At 36.4% G+C, this 26728-nt stretch overlaps 1 protein-coding gene across 2 annotated transcripts; it reads right to left on the bottom strand.

Moving 5' to 3' along the window:
• LOC126830654 (ubinuclein-2) lies at positions 1–25879 on the bottom strand. 2 transcript variants are annotated; one of them, XM_050561061.2, is made up of 16 exons: positions 25629–25879; positions 21704–21802; positions 21194–21307; positions 20149–20295; positions 19374–19424; positions 18886–18989; positions 17580–17874; positions 17060–17127; positions 14075–14314; positions 12755–12910; positions 11485–11628; positions 10587–10634; positions 8119–9791; positions 7283–7396; positions 4476–4559; positions 1–2215 (listed from the first exon to the last, which is right to left on the bottom strand). In XM_050561061.2, the coding sequence occupies exons 1-16, from the start codon at positions 25791–25793 to the stop codon at positions 2187–2189; spliced, it is 3531 nt and encodes a 1176-aa protein (XP_050417018.2). In that variant the 5' UTR covers positions 25794–25879; the 3' UTR covers positions 1–2186. The 2 variants fall into 2 exon arrangements, with proteins under 2 accessions (XP_050417018.2, XP_050417019.2); XM_050561062.2 differs by lacking the exon at positions 4476–4559.
• Positions 25880–26728: the final 849 nt, after the last annotated feature.

The following is a 26728-nucleotide window of genomic DNA, read 5'->3' as shown; positions in this document are numbered from 1 at the left end:
ATTTATTCACCCAAAGTTTTTCTAAACAACTGGTTTAACAAATTCATCATCACTTATGGGTAAAGAAAAATATTTCATTCTTATCTCTTCACTACAAACCACTATTATTATTATTATTATTTAAGTTGCATAATAAGTTTCATTGGTTATTCTATTAGGTCCATTATTTACAATTCAATTACATTTTATTGAAGATTAACAAAAACATGACAAAAACAATCTAATTTATAAAATATACAAGACGAGAATAACTGAAGAACGAAAATGTGGCATTTTAAAGAAAGATGGGAGTATTATTCAAGGTTTCACAGGTTATTATTTGGTTTAATTAATTTCTGTCAACTAATTTATATAGTGAAACAGACAACATATAAAAATATACATATAGACAAATATGGCAACATAATCAATACTAGAACTGATATCCTCACAAAGTAGTTATACAGTAAAAGATGGGTTTTTCATTCTATCAACCTCTGATAAAGATATATTCTAAATCTAGTCCTCAACTCTAAACCAAATATTAGAGACTTTTGCCAAGTGGAATTTTTCCCATCCATATCACGTTGCATCAATGTTGTTTTAGAGTTTATGCAGATCTTCGCGCCACGTACATATGGGTAGCTCAGCTGAGCTCTATTACAGCATGATGGCAGATATCTATCAAGATCACCATCGCTACTAGTCAAGTGTCTAGCCTACAAAATCCTGAAGGCAGTAAAGTCGCTCGACAGTCACTGAGCTTTTTAAAATATTTAGTGCTGTATCACGTATGAGAAATACACATGCATTGATGATGTCACACGCAAAATCAACACGGACACACTTGCCAAAAGTTTCTATAATACTCAAACATAACATTAGTTAAACCATCAGCATTTCATAATACCTGTTACTATTTACAACCCCAAACTGTAAACTATTTGTTTTAAGTATCTCTGTCCCTGCTTCCCTTGAGCACAGACCCTATATACATTTAGACATTGTTATTAAATGAAGTGTTCTGTATTGCCAATGGTTCAACTACATGTACGTACAATTTTATATAGAAATAAAATATCTGACATTTTCTACAACTTGATCATCCATTATCAGAGGCTAGAATCATGTCACAAATTTTAGCCGTAAAAAATCAGACCAAGAATTTTGTTTTTAAATAGTCAAAAGATAAGTTGCCAGGCAATGAAACATACACCCACAGCAGCTAAGTCGTCCGGGCATTCAACAAGGGTTGTCATATATTATTTCTTTTCTAACTAATGGAAACATTTACAACACACTGAAATCTGATTAACAACCTCTACAGCGTCAAAGTGATCAAGGGTCATAACTCTGGCAGTAACTATCGGAAATCATTGAAAATCAATAGGCTTCTTCATTTTATGACCATAACACTGTGTATAAATTTAAAATCAATCAGATGTTAATTTTGACCTCCAGAGCGTTCACAAGATTTTTTAGAGTGACCAAGGACCATATCTCTGGCAGTAATTATCGGAAATCATTGAAAAGCTATAGGATTCTTCGTCCGGACGGACAGGGGCGACAACAATATACGACCACATAAAAAGGTACAAAAATATGAGTGTGATTGATAAAGCCTACCTCAACATGTAATTATAAATTTACTTACTCTGTTTTGATGTAAAATATTACACAATTATTACAATAAAATTATGCCTATTTATACCAATATCTGGGGATTATCTCTCAACATATTTCAGTTAACCATTTCAAATTCACAATCAAGCCTGGAAATAAGGCACCTGTTACAGACAATGTCAGCCACAGCTTCAGGCTTTATCAGGCACTAAACCTCTGGTGCCTGTCATTTTGTCCGGCACTGATTTGTCTTTTTTATTGATATTATTAATACATGTTTGGCACTAAGTTGAAAATGCAGAAAATGTCAGGTACTATTTCATTAGTGCCTGACATTTTGTCATGTACATCTAAAACCGTTATTTCCAGGTCTGTTCGTAATTGCGGATTAGAATCAAGTTTGATCATAGTTCTTATAAACAGTAAATACATGAAAATATTAATATATATGATAGGGGGAATGTACGGAAACTAGACTAGAGTTACGACTACATCTATTACTATGTTGAGGTCAATATGGCATCGTCTCTTTCTCAGTTAATGGCTGCTGTTCTTATAGATAATTCAACCAATCAAAAGGCATATTACTGTCCATGAGGTTTCTGTGAGGTATCTGAAAACAGATAAACATTTAACTTGAGAATATTTAATAACTATTACAATGATTTAAAATATCATTAAAATATAGAGAGACACATTAGGTGGATATAGTTCAATCCCCATTCACTCCTGTGTTAAAACATGTTATCGTGGTGAATTTGATGTTATTACATTCAGACTTCAAGATTAAAGTGTATCTTTGAATCTAGATTTACCCAATCTGATTAAAATACACATCTATATTTTGTTTCGTTTTTTATACTTTCAACGGCCTCTACTACATGAAGATTTGATAGGTTGTAGTGGAAGATCGCGTTTGAGGTCTTACAAGATGCTTTTGACCCTATGACTTCAGACATTTGATTAACCAATCAGCATTGATGTTTCTAGTGGATTACCCACAGTTCCATGCACCTCATGCTAAAAACTTGCCATAACAGACCGTTTCATTGGCTAATCTCTCACATCAACCAGAACGCAGGTTGTATAAAAACTCTTCTAGATCCTAGTGCAGTTAAGACAAGTAAAATAAAATTTTTAAACTATAAAAAACGAAACGAAATAAGATCTGTGTTTTAACCAGATTGCACAGTTGTTGTGTAAATAAAAACATGAAGTTGTCTTTGCAAACCTTGTTGACACAAAACAAATATACATTTTTATTCAACAGACTAGCTAGATCCTACATGTACACAATTTGATTCAAATACAGATCTATATTCCGTTTCGTTTTTTTTATACTTTCGATGGCCTACACTACATAAAGATCTGACAAGTTATAGCGATAGGTCACGTCAGGGGTCAAAAGACCGACTTATGACCCGATGATGTCAGACATTTCATTAACCAATCAGCATTGATGTTACTAGTGGATTACCCACAGTTCAGTGCAAAACACGCTTAAAGCTCGCCGTGACAGACCGTTTCATTGGCTTATCCCTGACACCATTCAGAACACGAGTTAAATAACAACTCTTCCAGATCCAAGTGTAGTAAAGGCAAGTAAAACTAAATTTTGAACTATAAAAACGAAACGAAATAGAATCTGTGTTTTAACCAGATTGACATGTACATAGTAATCAATATATGCAAGATAAACTAATTAAAATTATTATTAAAATTCTGGCTATTTTATTTCGAATATTAATTACTTAAACATACATCATGCAAGACCTGCCTATTAATTAAAATTAACTTATCCAGACCATAATCAACTCTCAATACCATCGCTAGTCTACGATATTTACTGGATTTGAATACATTTTGTGATGGATTAATTTAACGTCAAAATGGTTAAATATTAAAATATTTAATAGGGGGCAGACCTTGCACGAAGAAAATACAATGATCCATCAAAGATTTTATTAGTAAATACGAGGACAGTTTATATAATAGTCTAAGACAGGTTTAGGAGAGAACAATCGACCACTCTCCTTTATAACAAGTTTAGGAAAGTGAAATACTCATTGAAGAACATTCCTCCAGATAGCAAGTTTCAGTATATTCAGTTTAAAATTAGTGATGAATAGAAAATATAGATGGAATAAGGAGTGGTAACAACCAGGGCTGAGAGCAAGTTAAAATTTCCTTTAATTGGTTAACCCATTAAAATTTCCTTTAACTGGTTAACGCGTTAAATTTAACTGGTTAACATGTTAAATTTAACTGGTTAATGTGTTAAAATTTTGAAGTTAACAAGTTAATATGAGTTAATTATTGAAGCTCCTAAAACATGGTCATTTTCGTACCCAACCTATTTCAGAGAGTAAACCAAAATTATTCTTGATCATTATTTTTATTCTGGATTTCAAACCTAGGATTTAGGTGGCATTTTGACCGAATAACGTTTAAAAACTTCATGGTTTCGAGCTTGACCTTTGATTCAAGGGAGACGGGAGACCAAGTTATTTTGACCGATGACTTGTGATCCGACAGACAAAATTAAAGCGACACTGGCAATATGGTCTCTGGATAATATTTTGCATGAAGCAGGCCCTTTCATGGGTCTGTATAATGATTTTCTGTCCGAATATGCATACATGACATCACAAGAGTGTTAACGCGTTAATTCATTTCTTTTAACACATTAATCTTATCTTTACGTTAATGAGTTAATAAGTTAACTGTGAAAACAAAATACGTCCACTATTAGCGCGTTATTCTCATTTATACGTTAACTGGTCTCAGCCCTGGTGACAACAACATACGTCCACTATTAGAGTGGATACATATATAAAGAAAGCAGACGATGCACTAATACAACAATAGCATACCTGTATAAGGTAAATGTCCGTAAGGTAAAGTTGACGACAACATATTAGCTGTGCTGCCATGATGCTGTTGTTGATAAAGCAAGCCTACAAGCAGAAGTTAGTTTTAAAGCAATATAAGCATGTTATCTACTAGAGTAAGCATTTATTACATAAATAATTTAACATGTTGACTTGATTGGTTATTCATACCTGCCACCTATTTCATAATGTATTAACTCAAAACGTCTGGCAAATGACAACTTTTTAAAGGTCACCGGAAAAGCTTCAATTTTTTAAAAAATAATGCAAGTAATGACAACTTTTTAAAGGTCACCGGAAAAGCTTCAATTTTTTAAAAAATAATGCAAGTAATTATGTCAATATATCCGTTCTCCATGAGTAGTCGTAACATTCCGTCATAAACAATCTGTGCATCATTTTAGTCCTTCTGCTCATATTCTCGTCTATATTTATATAAGCAGAAGGACTAAAATAACGTCTCGGATTGTTTATTGACGGAAAGTTACCAATGTTGAAAGTCACCTATGGCAGGTAACATTGACATTCAGGATCGTGTTATACTTATGGAAAGGATATGTTGACATAATTACTTGCATTATTTAAAAAAATTATGAAGCTTTCTTGGTGACGTTTAAGTGTTATATTGCCAGTGCCGTAGAAATTCATCCATACAGAATAACTTGTTTTGGCAAACAGCTAGGAGTCAAAAGTGGATCTAATAATATGTGTTGTATGAAAGTCAACATGTTAAAGCAAGAATTATCTTAAATTTCACATTTTCTAGTATTTCAAACATATGGTGACCTTTTCCAACATTTAGTACATTAAGAATTTTTACTACATGTATCATTAACTAACAGTCATGTACCATAAAAAAAAAACTTTTTACTATTCCCATCATGGCACACCAAAAGGGTAGGGATTATCAAAAAAAATTTTTTTTATATATATAAGATTTATGACAGAGTACATCTGTACTATTTCTAATGAAACGGAAAAGGTCAGAGTAATGCTCTAATATGCAATAAACAAGCATAAATTGTTACGCATTCATATACGGCTACAATCTAAATTCACCACATTCTGCACATATTCAGTGGTCGATGCTGATCCAGGGTCGAATCCAAAATAAACATTTCATATATATCGACAGCAATAATCAAAAATTTGATCGGTTTTATCTGTACAGTTATGTTATCTTTCGAAATATTAGTTATAAAGTTATAATTATTGCCCCCCCCACCCCCGTCCACCAATCATGTGCAGAACATGGGGCATGTAGAAGATGGTAGTGTTGTTGTACTGGTAGGTCTAAATAAGCAAACAAAGGTTGCCAGGCAAGGTAAAACACCCCCCCAGCAACTTCAGCATCATATACTTTTTTGAGAGAGAGAGAGAAATGGGGTTTAACGTCCACTCGACACAAACTAGGTCATTGGTTCAATTTTATTCGTAGGATCTTTGGCAGTGGGAGGAAACCAGAGGACCCGGAGAAAACCCACAAGGTTGAACAGGCGACCCTACTTGTCACGTACAACAAGGGAATCGAAACCCCACCAGTTGACTCAATGACGATCACGAATAGATGCTGGACAGACAGACAGACAGACAGACAGAGGTGACAACATTATGATATTATTGTTGTATAAAAGCATAAAGAAAACGATTTAGAACAAGCTTGTTTACTTTCTTCAATATTCTAATTAATTGTTTACAGTTATTTTGCAATTTTTTAAAATTATTTTAATCTACTGATTTGTTGAGACGGGAGAGTTAATAACACAAATTTATTTATCATCAACAGCACAATGTCCTTTTTTATTGCAGAAAGTTTTTAAAAAAACCCACGAATTTCAAACAAAAATAATAAAATCAAGCAGAATTTTTAAAAATACTGAGCTTTTTTGTGTGAATATATCTCTGAACTTTTTATGATGTGGAGCACATGTTTAGAAATGAAATGAAAAGAAATGGGGTTTAACGTCCTACTGTTCTCCTCCTATACTGGGCTAATGAACACGGGCATACGAAATACAGTGTGCTATGAGGTAAATTTTGCCCGGGCAGCGGCACTATCGCCTACTCTTATATCGAATTCCAACTGCCAAGGGATCTTTTACAAGCATTCCAATGTATACACGGGACCTCGGTTTTTCGTATCATCCGAACGACTAGACAGCTGTCCTTGTCAGGCCCTCCGTTCTGCACCACTGACAAGGGGAAACCACGTCGGAAAATCCAGATGAACTTTCTCGGCCAATGCAGGGATCGAACACACGACCTCCAGGTTTAGAGGATGTAGAAGTCTCAATCTGATTAAAATACAGATCTATATCTCGATTCGTTATTGTATACTTTCGATGGCCTACACCACATGAAGATCTGACAAGTTGTACTTGAAGGTCGTGTCAGGGGTCGTGCGAGCGGCTTTTGACCCTATGATGTCAGACATTGATAAATCAATCAGCATGGGCGTTTCTAGTGGTTTACCCATAGTTTCATGCATGGCACGCCAAGAAGTCGCTGTAACAGACTGTTTCATTGGCTTATCCCTCACTTCAACCAAAACGCCGGTAATATAACAACTCTTCCAGATCCTAGTGTAGTAAAGACAAGTAAAATGAAATTTTGAACTATAAAAAAAACAAAACAAATAGAATCTATGTTTTAATCAGATTATAGAAGTCTTGGCAAATAACATTTTAAAGAAATGTCATATGACAAGCTGTTGTCCATATTACCCCCCCCCCCCCCACCTACCTACACCTGTATTTGAAGTAAAGAAGAGTTTATAAGATTATTATTACCTGGATTATGACCGGTATTACTGTATGTTACTTGTTGATTCGGAGAATGACTGTACATAGCTGTTTGTTGAGATGATACATTACCTTGATGTCCGGTTGGACCTGAAGGTACACCTATAAATAATCAAGTAAATAAATATACTGGGCTAATGAAGACGGGCATACGCCATACAGTGTGCTATGAGGGAAATTTTGCCCAGACAGCGGCAATATGGCCTACCCTTTTATCAAATTCCAACTGCCAAGTGATCTTTTACATGCACGGCAATGTATGCACAGGACTTCGGTTTTCGCACCATCCGAATGAGTAGACAGTCCTTGTCAGGCCCTCCGTCCTGCACCAATGACAAGGGGAAACCACGTCAGAAAATCACGAACTTTCTCAGCCAATGCAGGGATCAAACACGCAACCTCCAGGCTAGTGAGCCAGCATCTTACCCACTTAGCCACCGTGGCTCCCCCACAAATAATTTGCTTGCGTGTAGGGGTCTTTAGCAGTGGGAGGACCTGGTGAAAACCCACGAGGTTGGACAGGCGACCCTACTCCTTATCACGTACAACCAGGGAATCGAAACCACGCTAGTTTGACTCAATGACAGACCTTATGATACAACCTGCACGCACTAACCATTCAGCCATCTAACCCTCCTTATCACTATAAGTGTCAGACACAATTTCAGATATCATTCTTCTAATGCCTGCCATTCTTTAAAGTACTGCTTTTTGTTTTTTCTACCCATATTGAAGCATTAAAATGTCTTGTACAACTTTATTTATTTGTGGTGGAAATATTGTCAAGTAAAACTAAAATAATTATATCTATTCATATTACTTACCGAGTAATTCACAAACATCATTATAAGTCAAACTTGGTGCAGCACCCATATATGTAGGGTCAGCCATTTTACTAACATTACTAGCTACTGTTTTAGAAATTGACACAGGTGGACTAAAAGCCGACGAATTTCCTTTTCCAAGATTAACACCGAACGCTGCTTTCCACTGGTCCTGCATATTTTTATTAGCACTGGTCGACAGTCCAGAACTATGACGCACTGGAGACTGTTGAGTAGAAATTGGCTGCATGAATACTTTTCCCATCATAGCGCAATCACTTACACTATCTTTACCAGTTGATGAAGTCACAACATAACCTGGACGGTGAGCAGATTGTGCAGACACAGCATGACCTATGTCATGTCTTTGTTGATTGGTGGGAGAGGTTCTCTTAACAGTCATATGAGTGGGCGAGGTTTTCATTTTAGGTGGGCTTTCAGCAGTGAGATCAACTGTAATATTTCGAGAGGTAGGAGACAAAAGAGAAGTCATAGGCCGTGATGAGCTAGGTGGGTGATGTGCAGAAACAGGTGGTTGGCGTACCGAGTTGTTGTTATTGGTAGGACTTGTTCCTGTTGCTGATACTGGTGAAGCACGTAGAGCTTGCTGTAATAGTGGTCTCTGTGGATTGCCTGAACTAGCTGGTAGAGGTTGTTTAAACATCTGTTGCATAACAGCATCCTCTATTATCTTCTGTGAAGTTTTAGATTCAGGCTGTTTGAATTTCAACTTTGTTTCATTGCGACCCAGTTCTGCTTGAATTTGAGCCAAAATCTGATCACGACCTGAAGTAGAGGATTTCTGGCTCTGAACTGGACTTGTGGTCTTGGGAGAAAACTGTTTCATGGTAATCTGTGGTGTGGATTTTGAACTACTTTGAACACTGGCCAGATAAGCCTTTTGAAACTGAAGTTCGGCTAATAACTGTTGATCCGTCTGTTTCTGTTGGGCTGCCACCTGTCTGGCTTTATTCATTTGAGCTTGATATTGCTTTTGCATGGCTTCATTGGATTTAAACTGTTCTTTTTGTCCTTTGTTTACTGAAGATATTTCAACTACTTTATTTTGTGGACTCTTAAACTGAGGCTTTACTGATACTCCTGATGGAGATGAGGCAGCCGAGGAGGTCACACCGGATGGACTTAAACCATGCCTATCTTGAGAGTTTGGAGATAACTGTTTTGATAAATGTTTTTGGAATTCCATGAAAAAATTGCTTTCTTTCGGATTTGGATTGGTGAGATGTGGACTTTTCGGAGAACTTGACAAGAGAGAACTGGGTGACGGATTGCTTGTTACAACAGATAATGGTTTTTGTAGTATTTCCGACACAAGATGGTGTTTGGAATTGTCTTTCGATTTGGACATGTCCGTATAACCAGGATGTGGTTTTGAAGGGTTTCTCGTAGCACTTAATAGCAGGGGATTAGAAGTAGGACTGATGTTTGGAGATAGTTTATTAATGGGAGAGGTCTTCTCCGCATAATCTAACAACGTCGGAACACTATTTCGCGAAATGTCATTGGATATTTCAATCACGTTTGAATTGTTTGTTGATTTATCACCATCGTTAGATACAGATGATATAACTTTGTTAACGATATTAGACACAATATTTGTCGACGTATTATTACTCTGTTTGTTACTTGTAACGGTCTTCTTGTGTTTTAATCTGAAACATAAACATCAATCTCATTAAAATACACATCTATTCGTTCGTTCGTTCGTTCCTGGAGTTTTACGTCCACTTTCACCAAGGGTGATATCGTAGACAAGACAGATCTATATTTCGTTTTGTTTTTTTATACTTTATAACAAACACCTAGTAATCTTGACTTAAATACGAACATTTTCTTGTTTTTGTTTAGTGAAGGTCTCTTTCTGTTTTCAATCTGATTAAAATACAGATCTATATTTCATTTCGTTTTTTTATACTTTCGATGGCCTACACTTCATGAAGATCTGACTGGTTGTAGTGGGAGGTTGCGTCAGGGGGCATACGAGCGGCTTTTGACCTTATGATGTCAGGCATTTGATTAACCAATCAGCGTTGATGTTTCCAGAGGGATACCCACAGTTCCGTGCATTGCACGACAAGAACTCGCGGTAATAGACTGTTTCATTGGCTAAATATCAATCTTTTGTGGAACATCAAACAAACATACCAAATTGAATTAAAATCAAAATAATATGATTAAAATCTAATCTAAACTAAACAAATTCCAATGAATATAATCTTGCATATGAACAAGGCCCGAATGTTTTGTGGGTATTAAAAAACTAAACTGAAAGTAGTGGTGCGGATTTCAACATGACCTTATTCGAGCAGTCAACAAAATTACACTATTACTCTTTCTAGCAAAAACTGGTAAAATGTTAAAAAATTTAATTTCAAGTGCAGATTCTGAATAAATATTCTATATCCAATTAAAAAATCAAAAAGAAAACATGATTAAAATAAACTCACGGGTTTGTCCACGGAGCATGTACAACTTTACTCTCTTTGTACAACATCCTGTAAAAACAAACATTGAACTCGTATCAAGAAAGATAACTCCAAAATAGTTGGTAAAGCTAAAGGCAGACATATTACATATGATTTAGAAATTATGACTTTTGATGATGTCAATGCACATTTCATTTGGTAAAGGAGAATTTTTAGTGAACATAGGCACAAGGGCATCCACATCCTCTTTTATAGACCAATAACCTGCTTGTATGAATACTATTATTTTCGAAGAATGGAGAGAGAGAGAGAGAGAGAGAGAGAGAGAGAGATGGGGTTTAATGTCCACTTGACACAGAATAGGTGAATCGGGACTAACATATGGTTCCCCCCCCCCCCTCGAAGAATGGACATAGTATTAGTCACTAACAGATATTCAGAATCAACTAATTTTGTCACTGACCACTGATGGTGATATTAAATTGAACATTACAGATTTGTTTCCCTAAATGCAACAAACATTGACAATATCAATTGAATAGACTGGATGATCATGTCTTTAACGTGCTGGTCATGATTCTACACCTCAGTTATCGAAAATGGAATTAGGTGCCACTGAAACACAACTGTCATTTCAGAACTTTTTGGACTAAGATTTTCTGTGACCAAATCAATATTTAGCAGTGGGAGGAAATTGGAGGACCGGGAGAAAACCCATGAAGTTGGATAGGTGACCCTACTCTTTGTCACGTACAACCAGAGAATCGAAAGCACGCCAGTTGACTCAATGACAGACCTTATGATACGTCATGCACGCGTTAACCTTTCGACCATATTTCAAATAAATATTCATATCTATAAATTAAAACTGGGATTCAGAATCTTCTAAAGACGGACATGAAAGGAAGACAAGCCCTACCTCGTTTGCATCCATCCTGGTGGCCATAATGGCTTTATTTCTGCATCTAAAAATGTTCGAAGGTATTCCTCTGGTGACTGCATTCTGGTTTTCAACATATCATAGCACTGCATCTTAGCTTTCACAACCTCTAAAAGACATTTCCTGAAATAAAAATATGATATAAAGATTTAAACAAAATGGCCTGACCACAATATGTACTATTTATAACACGTTTTGATTAAGAAAGCATCCTGTCAAATGCCTTATTCATTCAACAATACTTAGCAAGTTCAAATTGAACTCTTCAATAGTAATTATGAAGAATTGACACTGTAAGTAAGCACAGGATAATATAACCGTGCAGGTTATAGTAGTTATATGCTATAATTTAAATCTTGAATATTTAAGATAATGCATTATTAATTTTAAAAGTGAAAGCCTTCAAATTGAATTTATTTAAACTCTCGGGACAATAACTATTCTATTCCTTTGAAACATTAATTGTATGTGTGCTATTTAAAGGTGACTAGCCAATGATGAAATGTTATGTAATGCTAATGACATGTTAATTTATTATAATCCCTTATTGTTTATAAAACTGTTATAGATAGAAAGTAACTGGCAATATAGCCTGTCTCGTGAACATGCCAATCGTATGATTAATCTATTAATTGTTTTATTTACCATTGTTTTATTTCTTATATTGTACATTATTACATCAATGCTTATTTATGTCAACACTTGATCTAGCCAAGTGATTAGAAGTAATTCCATATAAATATGTGATTGTCCTTGATACATGAGTCATTTAGGTCTATCCGACGTAGTAGCATAAGGTACTAGTCGGTTATCCACGGTCCTGTAAGTGTATGTAGATAATTGTTATTATAGGTTTCCAGTATTAAAGATTTGAAGAACCATTCCAGACTCTTGTAATATCTGACGGACCTCACGGTCACAAACCACACCTAACAAGAAACCTAGAGAGAGAGGGAAAGAGATGGGGGTTTAACATCCACTTGACACAAACTAGGTCATTTCGGGACTAACATATGGTTCTATCTTATTTCAATAATTCACTTGAGCGTAGGGGTCTTCAGCAGTTGGAAGAAACCGGAGGACCGTTAGAAAACCTACGAGGTTGGGCTGGTGACCCTACTCCATAAAACTGGGGAATCAAAACCACACCAGTTGACTCAATGACAGACCAAATGATACAACGCGCATACGCTAACCATTCGGCCATCTAACGTCCCAAAGAAACCTAGACACTATGATTTGAAGGTACCTGGTTTCATCACACCACTCAAACCTCTTACGAGGTCCCATAATCCTTTTCTTCTTTTCTCCATCAACTGTATTAGATTTATCCTCTTCATCACTTTCTGTTGATCCATCTTCTTTTTCTTTTATCTCTCCTTCGCCACGTTCTTTACCTTCTTGTCTAATTTAATAATAATAATAATTAATTTATATAGCGCCAACAATTCAACTCAGCAAGATGCTCTCTGGCACTTTACATAAGTACAACTAATATAAAATTACAACAATGACAACACATTAATCCATACATACGACATAAGAGAACATTATTTAATACACATGGTAAAAGTCTGACCGTATTCTATCACTTGTATATTTGTTTAAAAAGTTCAGTTTTGAGATACTTTTTAAAACCTTTTGTGGGGGTTTCGAATTTTATAGATCATTACAATAGCTAGAACTTACTGATTATTATTTGTTCCACGCCTAGTTATTTATTCATATTGCTTCATATTACGTCGAACTTGTAATGAGGTTTGTTTACATGTGCTGAGGAGGAGGAATGTCAACTGATTGAAGTACTTTAGGGAATATAACTTATGAAAAGCAATAATAATTTCAGCTTTAAGAGTATCATACTGAATGTGGGAAAGTATAAGGGGACTTAACTCTCATTTTTAACACTAAAATATTTTTCGAAGGTATATGAGTGACGATAATGCCGTTATTTCTTTACGTAACAATATATTTGTTACTAGAATTATCACACCAGTTATAGCCAAAATATTGAAACATCACCCATCTCTAGATTGAGGCAAACCAAAACATGTCAATTGCTCTAAACAACATCTTTCTAGATTTCCATGTGGGTTGCTTTGTTTTGTATGACTGCAGCTCCACAGTTATCAAGCTTAGTCGACATGATCGACAAACTGTGAAGTTATTGTTGTTGTTGTACTTCTCATGTCCGGGATGGACAAGTGGCAAGAACGGGAGAAAAGAACTCGGCAAAAACTGCAGATGTGCTGGGGTGTCTGTAAATAATTCCAAGATATCGCAACCTGAGAATTTCAGGGTTCTAACTAACACTTTGGTCATTTTGAGAAAATCGCTTGTAAAGTTCAATTTCTAATTGTGAAAATAGTGAATGGTGTTGTAACTTTGTAATTGTGTTGTGGACGTAAGATCACTATATTAGATAGAACTTTGTAATACCAACACTATCCACTACTATCAAACTCAATTTTGACAAAAATGTTAGTTAGAACCAGGTCGCGATATGTTTTACATTTAAATATTAACGTTAAGTCTTGTTCACACAAACTGATCTAAATTTATTACCCACCTAGCAAGTAAAGTCAACTGACATTCTGCTTCATGCATATCCATTAACGCTGGCATCACTTTATTTATAGCCTCACGTAAATTATTGATGGGGTCTCGTAATTTGTCGTCTACTTCGTTAAGTCTCAACTTCTTTGCTCGTTTTAACAGCGTTTCTTTACTACAGGGGAGATAAGCTGCTAAATGACCATATATACTAGAACGCTGTCCACATGTTAACTGTCTCGTTGCTACTTCAATACTACAAAAACAATTAACATAAAATATTAAAACATGTACCCCAAATTAAAATTATTATATGATATTTATAGTGTTTCTATCCGCATTCACTCACAACAAAACAGTTCAAAAACAATTTTTCAAATAAACATGTTTTTAAGTTAGCCTTAAAGCTCTGGAAGGAGGACTCTCAAAGAGTTTTTGGAAGATCATTTCACATTTTAGCTGTTCTGACCGAAGAAAGCATAACTAGATAATGGCAGGGATTAGTAAACCAGCTGACGTCCACTTGATTTCTCTAAACTTTTAATCGTCTAAATCAACCCAATTAAATATTTTATTTTGAATAATATCAAATAAGTTTTGATCCTATAAATCAGATTCTCAAAAGCGATCTAAATTAAACAAAATATTGTTTAAACTCCTATTTGTAAATGGAATGGGGTTTAACGTCCTACTGTTCTGCTCCAAACTGGATTAATAAAGACGGGCATACGCCATACAGTGTACTAAGAGTGAAATTTTTCCCAGTGCGCAGCGGCACTATTGACTACTCTTATATCGAATTCCAACAGCCAAGGGATCTTTTACGTGCACGCCATTGTATACATGGGACCTTGGTTTTCCGTCCCATCCAAATGACTAGACAGCTGTCCGTGTCAGGCCCTCCCATCCTGCACCCCTGACAAGAGGAAACCAAGTCAGAATATCGCGATGAATTTTCTCAGCCAAGCAGGCATCAAACATACAACTTCCAGACTAGTGAGCTAGGATTTTACCCACTTAGCCACCTTGGCTCCCTCCTATTTGTGAGAACCAACTGGGCCATTGCAAAAGAACAAAGACCATGTAATATACTATTCAAAAAAAGTAGGGGATATTTGATTTTTAAGTGTTATTAAAGTCACCTAATGAAACTGACGAAGAAACAAATGACAAAATGAAATGAAGTTCACATTCATCGATTTATTCCAAATGATCGTTAGACTAAGTAAGGCACAGACTGACCATTATAAGGGTAAAATGATACCCGGGGTCAAACAGCAAAGTTACCACAGCATCACAACCAAGTCAGTAACGGGTAAATCCTCCTCTGTTTGCCAAACAAGCATTGATCCGACGTGGCATACTCCTAATGAGACGTCTAAGGTCATTTTGGTCCAGATTGTCCCATTCCTGTTGCAACGCAGCAGCAAGTTCTTGGACATTGGCAGGACGTTGTTGACGTTGACGTAACCTCTGTCCAAGCATGTCCCAGACATGCTCGATGGGGGAGAGGTCGGGACTCAGTGCTGGCCAAGGTAATGTGGTGATGTTCTGTTGTTGGAGGTAACCTGTAACGATCCTGGCCCTGTGACATCTTGCGTTGTCATCCTGGAAGATGAAACGGCGGCCATGACGTCGTGCGAACGGCACAACATGGACTGCCAAGATGTTGTCCCGGTAGTACTGGCCTGTAACACGCCCTGCAACAACATGTAAAGCCGTTCTTCCAGCAACAGTGATGCCTCCCCACACCATAACAGAACCACCCCCAAATCGATCATGTCTGATGACGTTAACGTCTTGGAAGCGCTCGTTTCGACGACGCCACACCCTCCTACGTCTGTCCAAAAAATCAACAGTGAACCTTGACTCATCTGAAAACATCACATTGCTCCAGCGTCGATTATCCTAGTGTTGACGATCCCTACACCAACGACGTCTTGCCTGAATGTGATGATCTCTCAAACAAGGGATCACGCGAGGACGTCGGGCGCGAAGGTGACCCCTATGCAGTCGATTCCGAATCGTCTGGCCACTCACTCTCACACCAGTGTCTGTTTGAAGACGAGCGCTGATCTGATTTGCTGTGATGACACGATTTCTCAAGGCCAAGGTACGGATAAATCGATCCTGGGCTTGAGTTGTCGCCCTTGGTCGACCTGAGCGTGGTCTGTCCTGTACAGATTGTGTATCACGGTATCTGGACCATAGCCTGCTTATGACAGACTGAGAAACATTCATCGTCCGCGCCACAACCGCCTGTGTTGTGCCGATCTGTAGCATGCCAAGGGCACGTAACCTTTCATTTTGGGTAAGCCGACGCATATCAAAATTTGTTTTCTGGTCACTAAAACAATTAAACTGATGTTTCCACCCTGGAATTCAATGCCACAATGACTGTAACATTCAAAGTCAGAGTCGTGCAAATCTTGGGTTGGACCCCCATGATGATCCCAAGCATCACCTGCATTCCATGCGGTAGCTATTGGTGCGTTTGGGCGTCACATGTAACTGGAAATGTTTCTTCTGTTAGGTTCTATAGTGACTTTTTTCGTAGTCATTTGCATATTTTAGTATTATGCCCCCAAAATCAAATATCCCCTACTTTTTTTGAATAGTATATAAACCTTGATACACCTTTAATTTTGAGGTGTTCGTATCGCTAACAAACTCTTGTCCTTTTGAATGTGAATCGGTTTTAGAAAAGTGAGAGAGAGAGAAATGGGGTTTAACATCCACTCAACACAAATTAGGTCATTTCGGGACTAACATAAGGTTCAATTATATTTCAATAATTCGCTTGCACGTAGGGGCTTTAGCAGTGGGAAGAAACCAGAGGACCCAGAAAAAACCCACGTGGTTGGACTGGCAACCCTACTTCTTGTCATGTACAACCAGGGAATCGAAACCACGCCAGCTGACTCAATGACAGACCTTATGATACGTGCTAACCATTCGGCCATCTAACCCCCCGTTTTAGAAAAGAAAAATCTTTTTATACCTTAGTAACATGTTATTAACTTCATTTGTAAAAAATTTACATTTGCCTTCACTTGATTTAATGGCGGCCTGGAATATAATTGTAAACAGTTACATCAATAATAAACAGTAAGTCTAAATCCTTTACAGCAATTAGCAGAAAACAGGTATAGATAAATTTTCTCTAATTTTATGACAAATTATAAATGTTTTACGTTGGGAATTAACACACAAAATGGCTGAATTGCACAAGTTTGTGAGATGATAACTTCCAATTGAAGGAAACTGAAAAAGTTGTGATAGTCACATTTTGTGAATTGTAGGAAACTGAAAACGTTGTGATAGTCACATTTTGCGAATTGAAGGAAACTGAAAACATTGTGATAGTCACATTTTGCGAATTGTAGGAAACTGAAAACATTGTGATAGTCACATTTTGCGAATTGTAGGGAACTGAAAACGTTGTGATAGTCACATTTTGCGAATTGAAGGAAACTGAAAACATTGTGATAGTCACATTCTCATCAATAAATAAAACATACCAGTTTAATAGAGTTAACCATATGTAGAAGAGACTCGGGTATATTGGATGGTAACGCTGTTATAGATTCTGGTACACCGGATTTATCATTTTCTTCTAGATCTTGACTAGAATCATCTTTCATGGCTTGTTCTAATAGAGAATCAATAGTTGATCCAATAGTAGGATTAGAATTAGCATCACCTCGTCCATCACCACCACGTACTGGTGTATCACCATTTGTTGTAATACCATTAGGAGATGTCGAAACTCTCTGGTCTTTTAGAAGTTCTGCTACTGTAGGCGACGTCTTTTTTCTGAAATTGTATGTAGTTAGTAGGTCTGATTGACTGGATGTTGGGGTACTTTCTTCAAATTTTTAAACGGCATTTCATTTAATTAGGAAAGGAAATGGTGTTTAACGTCCTACTGGCCTACTTTTATTTCAAATTCCAGCATGCCAATGTTTATGACCTTGGGTTTTTCTGTCCCATCCGATAACTAGACATTGTCCTTGCCTGGCCCTCCATCCTGCACAACTGACAAACGAAAACCAAGGCGAAAAATCTTGAGGAACTTTCTCGGACAACACCGGGAGCGAACCCAAGATATCCTGGTCAACGAGACAGTATCCTAGTCACTGAGCCACCACATTAAGAACATTAAATAAACATTATCTTTAGTTTTCATATTGATGATATTTTCAAAAGTCGAAGGGCATTTTTAACTTATCTTCTCTAGTATGGAGGATTGGGATGGGAGGGGGTAGGGGTACAACCAGCTGTTGTAAAACAGACATCAATAGATCAAATCAAAAATATTAGAGAATGTGAATTGATCAATAATTCAAGCAAAATCCATTAATCACCATAATACCACTAATAAATTGCATTCAATAATGGTTATGTAAAAAAGAACAATAATAATGCATCCTTGGTTACTGAATTTTAATTAATTTTTAAAATGAAATGAAATGGGGTTTAATATTCTACTGTTCTGCTCTGACTGGGCAAATGAAGACGGGCATACGCCATACACTGTGCTATGAGGGAAATTTTTGCCAAGGCAACTGCACTATGACCTACTCTTATATCAAATTCCAACTGCCAATGTATACACCGGACCTCAGATTTTCGTCTGTCCGAATGACTAGACAGCTGTCATTGTCAGACCCCCCCGTCCTGCACCACTGACAAGGGGAATCCCGATGAACTTTCTTGGCCAATGCAGGGATCGAACACACAACCTCCTGGCTAGCAAGCCAGTGTCTTACCCACATAGCCACCGTGGCTCCCCGAATTTTAATTAAAGCTTATATATATACTTACTTAAATTTCATGCCTAATTTAGTTTTGTTTATTTTCTTTCCATCAGAACTCAACAGACGTTTTTTCTTTTTCAAACCACCTTCGGCATCCTTCAATTTTCTCTTCTAAAATATTACAATTTATAGTGACGATAAAATATTACAATTTACAGTGACGATAAATTCAATTTTCTCTTCTAAAATATTACAATTTAAAGTGATGATAAATTCAATTTTCTCTTCTAAAATATTACAATTTACAGTGACGATAAATTCAATTTGCTCTTCTAAAATATAAGAATTTACAGTGATGATAAATTCGATTTCAAGGTCAGTTCAGTTCAATAACATCTTCTCGAAAAATATTACAGTTATTTAACAACGTGCAAACTCATAATATTGACAAGATAGGTACTTGTCACCGACATTGTCAGGTCAACTGATGCTTGTCCTTTAAATATGTGATACTGGCCTACAACAATATTGTCGTTTAATATATAAAGATTTTACCTTGACAATCTTCTTGTCTCCAACTTCACTATCAGTATCTGATGTAATTTGCTGTGGATTAAAATGAACAATTTTTCCCCTGTTATCTCTCTGTTTAACTTTGTATAAAGGTGGTCAATTCAACTGGGTTCACAAACTAAATGATTTGAATAACAAGAACTTCAAAATATTCATTCATAACTTTGGTGCCAAAGTCTCTTCATCGGTGGCCTGTCAAACCCATGATTCAGTATAAAGTTCTGTCATTAGTGTATCAATCTCAAAATAATCTTCCTCCCTTATATTTGAAATTTGAACTTTTGACAAACTATAAACCTAAACGTACTCGAAGGTCAAGTAACAAAAATATACTTGCTGTTCCTAAACCAAAACTAAAACAATAAAAGTTTCAGTGCTGCTGCACCTCTCCTTTGTAATCAGTTACCAGTTAACATTAGAGAATCTCAAACTTTCACAATCTTTAAGTCACAACTAAAAACCCATTTATCTAAACTCTACTATGCAGATTAGAAACAGATTGTTTATGTGTGTTGCGCTTTGAGCATGCGTATATGAATAGATTATTAAACACATTACAAATATACATTATTATCATCATTATTATTAATATTTAACAAGTCATAAATGAATGAACAATGGGGCAGATGTCAAAGCAAAGTGAGGCGCAAAAATCCTGACAGAATATCCTGAATGAAATACAACGAAGGTTCCTTGAACTACAAATCGAAGGCTTCTAGTGTTTAATTAAAACTAATTGGACAAAAGAAATTGATACCTTGACTTTTTTCTTCTTCTTTAAAGACGTATCTGATCGGAATTCATCAACAGAATCTTCCGACTGATATTTAAAATCTAATAAACCAGAATTGATATAGAAACCACCTAATGTAGTTGTCATACATACAGGTACAACCTCATCATACTGTAAAACAAGAAATGATACTAATTAAAGGTGAATACTTATAAACTATAGTATTTGGGGGATTTCAGTTTATTTTTAAACAGGTGAATACTGGTACAAAGTCCAGATGGGTCAGATGGTTGGAAAGAGTAGTTATCTGATAAATAAATAACAACAAAGAAATGAAATGAAATGGGGTTTAATGTCCTACTATTCTGCTCCAAATAGACTAATGAAGACGGGCATACACCATACAGTGTGCTATGAGGGAAAGTTTGCCGGGACAGCGGTGCTATGGCCTGATCTTATATCTAATTCCAACTGCCAAGGGAATTTTTACGTGCATGCCAATGTAGCTTGCAGGTTGTGCACAAAATATGAATTAAAAAAAATATTTTCCAAAATGACAATAACTGTCAAAATTTAATAAACACAGCTATGGGCTATTATGGTACTAAAAAGTAAACTGCTACATTTAATTAGTATTCATGATAGATTGTAGCTACACCTCAAATGACCAAAACTGATAATCAAAATTTTGATTTGATTAGCAAAAATTTATTAAAACATTTCCACACTGGTAACCAATTGTCAACAGTTATTTTGTTCCCTGATTAGAAGGAGAGTTATTGTGTCCCAAAAAGTGTCACGGACAGACCCATTTTAATAGTTCCCTACTTTCTTCACAAGGAGGAGGACAACAAAACTCATAACCACCATCCAAGGAACATACCTACCAAATTAGATAGAAATCCAGCAAGATCAAGTAGTACAAATGAAGAAATTGAAAATGTAAAGCATTACCAGACAAACAGATGAACAGACAACATACACAGGGTATGAGTACGGTATGAACTTGATGGATTTAAAATGTAGAAACAATATCCCATCCCATCCCATCCCATCCCATCCTACTTACTGCTTCAGCATTATCTATAAATGGATCATCTTCATCGTATCCTTCACCAAGATCTATTAAATCTTCTAAATGATCCTTATATCCACCTTTCTTACACTTCTTAGGCTTTGGTGCCTGAAAACAAAAAAATATCATTTAAACCAATCTGATTAAAACACAGATTCTATTCCGTTTCATTTTTCATAATTCAAAATTTTGTTTTACTTGTCTTTACTACACTAGGATCAGTTTTTGGCGTATGGTGCACGGAACTGTGGGTAATCCATTAGAAACATCCAAAACTTATCATCGAACTTAGTCAAGGTATTTATGCAATGAAATTACCGGTATACACCAAGTTGACACTCTCACTCAATTAGAATCAAAGTTATAGTGTCACAAAGCATCAATGAATCAAATTGCTTATCTCTGCTACGCCAAGCAGAAAAAAATCATCATCAAACTCAGTACAGGTAGGCTTTTTCACCTGAAAAACACTTTCAAAAAGTTTAAACATTCTACAGAACTCACATATTTTTCTTCATATGCTCTGGCAATTGCAGCCATTTTGCCATCATCATCTTCATCACCAAATGGATAGGTGGAGCTTCCATCTTGTGACACATCCCCCTGAATCAATAAAAAAAAACGTTATATTAAAGGAGCTCAATATCATCCAAAGTCTTGCACGTTGAAAACACAAATTATTTGTCAATTCAAATCGACACTGATGTTGTGATCTTACCGGGAAAAGGTAGGCTTCTGATATCCAATATTTACGACAAAACAAACATTTTACTGTTGGTACACGAATCGTGTACCATAGTGCGTTTCAGCGTCATTTGTAACAAGTGACCAGAAAGAACGAGGCTAGACATATTCCACAACTCCTGTCAAATGGTGACGCCATATCTTATCCAGAGAGCATGCGTAATAGACTGGAATAACCAGATGCTAGAAATTGCCGTATTTCACTGGACATAACTGATTTAGAATTAGAGTCAAAACAAAAACAATTGAATGTAAATCAGTTTATATACAATCAGATTACATTATTATATGCGTTGTGACCCATTAGGGTCAATTTCTAGGTCCCAATATTAGCTTAGTTTATGAATGAAAAAGAAATGAAATGGGGTTTAACGTCTCCACACTGGGCTAATGAAGACGGGCGTACACCATACAATGTGCTATATCAAATGTGTACCCAGGACCTCGTTTTTTCGTCCTATCCGAACGACTAGACAGCTGTCCTTGTGAGGTCCTTGTGAGGTCCTGCATCACTGACAAAGGGGAACCACGCCAGAAAATCTGGATGAAATCGTTCCCTAAAAAAGTTCTCCCAGTTTCGATCTAGAGTGATTTAGAAATTAAGGAGAGTGATCTGATGTTAAGGAGAGTGACTAGTTCTGAAATGGTTCTGAAGATCAATAACCGCATGAACGGGGGTAATTCCTAGTTTGATAAATGATAATAAACCCACCCCATGACTTTGTACAGGAGAATGATTTTAAATTTTATGGAGAGGGAGCAAAACCTCCCCTCGGTCAACATTCAGGTGCGCGACAGGTGCTAGAGAGCGATCACTCGCCTTAAAAAACAATGACTGTGATGTATGTTTAATATGTTAACTTATCTGAGTACAGATTAGTATGAATTAAGCCGTGATAAATTGGATATTTTAGCGACAAGAGAGAGAGAGAGAAATGGGGTTTAACATCCACTCGACACAAACTAGGTCATTTCGGGACTAACATATGGTTTAATTTTATTTACATAATTCGCTTGCGCGTAGGGGTCTTTAGCAGTGGGAGGAAACCGGAGGACCCGGAGAAAACCCACGAGGTTGGACAGGCGACCCTACTCCTTGCCACGTACAACCGGGGATTCGAAACCTCGCCAGTCGACTCAATGACAGACTTTATGATACAGCGCGCGCATGCTAACCATTCAGCCATCCAACCCCCCATTTTAGCGACAAATGCAAATGCCACATCAGGACTTTAACTCAATTCTATCAATTAACATCGAGACAAAGACAGCATCTCACCTGGGTTATTTCATTTTTTTTATGATCAACTAAAATACAATCTACAGAAAACATTGCAGTCATTATTTTTGTTAAGTATTATAAGGGGAGTGTAAAAGTAATCTCAGTTCAAAAACAGTTCAATTCCCTTCAGTATTTTTGAAAATTTGTCAACATTCAGTACCGGTACCCATTACAGACGATGACTTAGTCTGAGACAAGCAAGTAGCAGTTACGATTTTTGTTAAAATCTTTTGATGTACCTCTTTTTCATTGGGATGAATAATCTACCATCCATGTAGATATTTTAATTTTTTCTTAATTAAAAGCAGGGGGTTGGATGGCTGAAACGTTAGCGCATGTGTGTTGCATCATAAGGTCTGCCATTGAGTCAACTCAAGTGGTTTCGATTCCCCGATTGTACGTGACAAGGTAGGGGCGCCTGTCCAATCACGTGGGTTTTCTCCGGGTCCACTGATTTCCTCCCACTGCTAAAGACCCTTACACGCAAGCAAATTATTGAAATAAAATTAACCCATATGTTAAGTCTCAAAATGACCTAGTTTGTGTTGAGTGGACATTAAACTCCATTTCTCTCTCTCTCTCTCTTAATTAATAATCAGTAAATTATGTGGGTCAAGTTGAGAAAAGTCAGATATTGTCTGAAAAAAATGCCAGAGACGATCAAAGTTTATATTTAAACATTTGCTTAATCATGGAAATAATTATGTCTGAAATTCCTATATAACTTCCACTAAGGCCTGTCAAACAACCAGGAAAAATAAAAAATAAAAATATGAAGAGAAGTCTAATCATCCAAATCATATTTCAACTTCCATATTTTAACTATTTACATTTTATTATACGCTGTGTTTTGGAAATTCCAAACAAACAAGTTGGTGAAAAAAAGAAGAAAAGCAAACTCCCAACTCATGAAGTCTACAATCATTTATTTATTAAACAAAATAAGATAACAATTAACTTTCATTTTATTGGGAAGGAATTCGAAAACATTTTAAATCTATCCAATAACTAATTTTAAAAAAAAAAAAAAAAAAAAAAAAAAAAGTGTCCCTTTAAATTTTCGCACGTGTAATATTATGCACGAACATGTACATACAACGCGCCATTGTTAAAACACACATTAACTAGCATGCGCCCAACACTGTATAATTATCACATCGACACTGAACTACAAGTACTATAGTCTGTAGAGTACACGACTATATCCTTTATCATGCAAAGCCTAATATCGCATGTATAACACATTACATTCCAGCTCATGCGCAAGAAACCAACCCTAAATCAGCGCCGAGTCTCCTAGCAACACTAAATAATCTAAACGTCGATAAAATAAATCAAAGATCGAAGTACCAAAAATAAACTAAAGCGCTGTGCTAATCCGCTCTCTATAATACCCCGATATGCGACCCGCCTGGCATACTACACCTATAAATAGCAACTGACCTACTTCCACCCAGCTCTGCATGACAAACGTCACGAGCCGCATAATTCATATAATTACATTTTTAAACTTTTTAAAATTTTGTATTATTAAACATACAATGTCTTGAAAATAAAAATCAAATTTCAAAACATGCGTTAACAATCATATTTACGACAAAACCATAAGTTGCCATACAGCAGCGATAACAAGAAGCGCCCCTTTCGTGAAGTCGTACCCATTATATTGTGCAATCATAAACAAGTCATAAATCTAGCTTTCGTTAAAAATAAAATTCATGTCCAATGAACATGACATATCATCTACGTTCCCGATAAAATGTTATGTTGTTCCAAACAAGGGACCAAAATTCATTTTGCACGACTAGGCTACACAATCAACAAAATAATTTGCACGCATGCTAAACTCGATCACCACAGCCAGCCTACTTCACCTAACATAAATATGGCTGGGTTAGCTAGTCAGGCCATATTGTAACAGTTTATGTAATTTAATTTTATCACGGACGTGGCTTCCAACAAATTTACCCAGAATATCAGTTTATTCCAAATATCATACAATGAACCCTAACGTAAAAGTTTGAATGGAGTTGGAGTGGCAACACGACTATTGATGGTGATGACATTCGCTGTCTCACAGCTCCCCTCAAACTCCTGATATATTTGTTCAGAGACAAACCAAGGAGAGAAAAGGTTCAATATGGCGTTGTCGATGTCTGTCTATTTTTCTATGCAACTCGAGAACACTATCCAACGTTGTTCAGCCATTTTCCTAGTAGATTTTCACGATTTTACTGACAAATCTCAATTTTGTGCGCCTGTTAGGGGTCATTACGGGTATCACGGAATTCCCAAAGATTGAGAGGAATAAAAGAATTTTATTAAAAGACAGTCTATGATGTAAATAAAGCTAGATTAAAGGTGATAAATATGAAAATTGTCATGAAATTTTCCACATCTTACCCCTTCATTTCTCGTTAATTCGGTGTAGGAAAACTCGGGACATGTTGTATCAGTCGAGTCCTTTAGTGTCAGGTTGATACGTATTGTTTTCGGCGTTGATTTACTCTTCTTTTCCTTCTCAACTGCAGTGACTGTCGTCAATTGAATCCTTTTGGGCTCCGCCATCTCGTATGACGGTTAAATCCATCGATTCTTCGCTTTTTACTTAGAAATAGTCAACTTGCTGTCCATAAAAGTGCCAAATCTACCGCCATTTTGTCATACATGACGTCACGCGACAGTGAACTTGCTATCTTTGGCAAGTCGGGAATAGTTCATTTTTCGTGGGGGCGAACGAAATAATACTTCAGTCAAAACTATTATTGAAATGCTGCGGCAGTGCAATTAACCTCTGGTAAAACACACATAAATAATTTAATTGTTATAATCTTATCAATAAGGTAATTATATTACTATTTGCTTGTTGAAAAAAGCATTTGTAAACAACAATGTCACCTATTAGAAATAATGAGAAAATCAAAGAGGATTCCCCCTTCGACGGCAATGTTCAGGGATTCCCTTCTACTCCGAAGTTCTTATTACGAATTGAATATGTACAATTTCTCTTTCAAACAATGTTGTTATGTCTTTAACATTTTAACACATATAAATCCAGCCATTTGTCAACTAGTAATGAAAGTATTTAGTCACGGTCGTTGTCACTAGGCTGCTCTGTAATGTATGTGTGCATATCTCGAACCGAGAATTTGAAAAAAAGCGACCCGATCATGCAGGACACTGAGATTTAACGCAACATATATATCAAATACATGTACTACAGGCCCGGGCTAGGCCCCGATTTCTTACCGGGGCCCGGATACCCTGACGTTAAAGACAGTCCCAAACGGAATAGGAAATTTTGAGCAAGCAAACAAATGGAAAAACAAAATCCATGACCATCAGAGGCAAAAATATCAAAAAGAAAAATTTTCAAATCGCATTGAAAATGTTTTTTAAAGTACCAGACGTAAAAGAGGGGTACTGAAAAGAAAATCATTGGATATCGACCTTGGGTGGATGGGTGTGTTAGGTACCATCCGCGTGAATGGGGAGAGGGGGGG

The sequence above is a fragment of the Patella vulgata genome, chromosome 8, assembly GCF_932274485.2.
Source record: "Patella vulgata chromosome 8, xgPatVulg1.2, whole genome shotgun sequence".
Classification (NCBI taxonomy): Eukaryota; Metazoa; Mollusca; class Gastropoda; family Patellidae; genus Patella; species Patella vulgata.
This window is presented reverse-complemented; position numbering and strand designations above follow the sequence as displayed.

Coding starts and splice junctions, on each gene's coding strand:
- LOC126830654 (XM_050561061.2), bottom strand. CDS start 25,793: ATGGCGGAGCCCAAAAGGATTCAATTGACGACAGTCACTGCAGTTGAG. Junction 19,425..20,148: donor AGAAGAAGAAAAAAGTCAAG/GTATCAATTTCT, acceptor TTTAATCCACAG/CAAATTACATCAGATACTGA. Junction 4,560..7,282: donor TAATACCGGTCATAATCCAG/GTAATAATAATC, acceptor TTCTGCTTGTAG/GCTTGCTTTATCAACAACAG.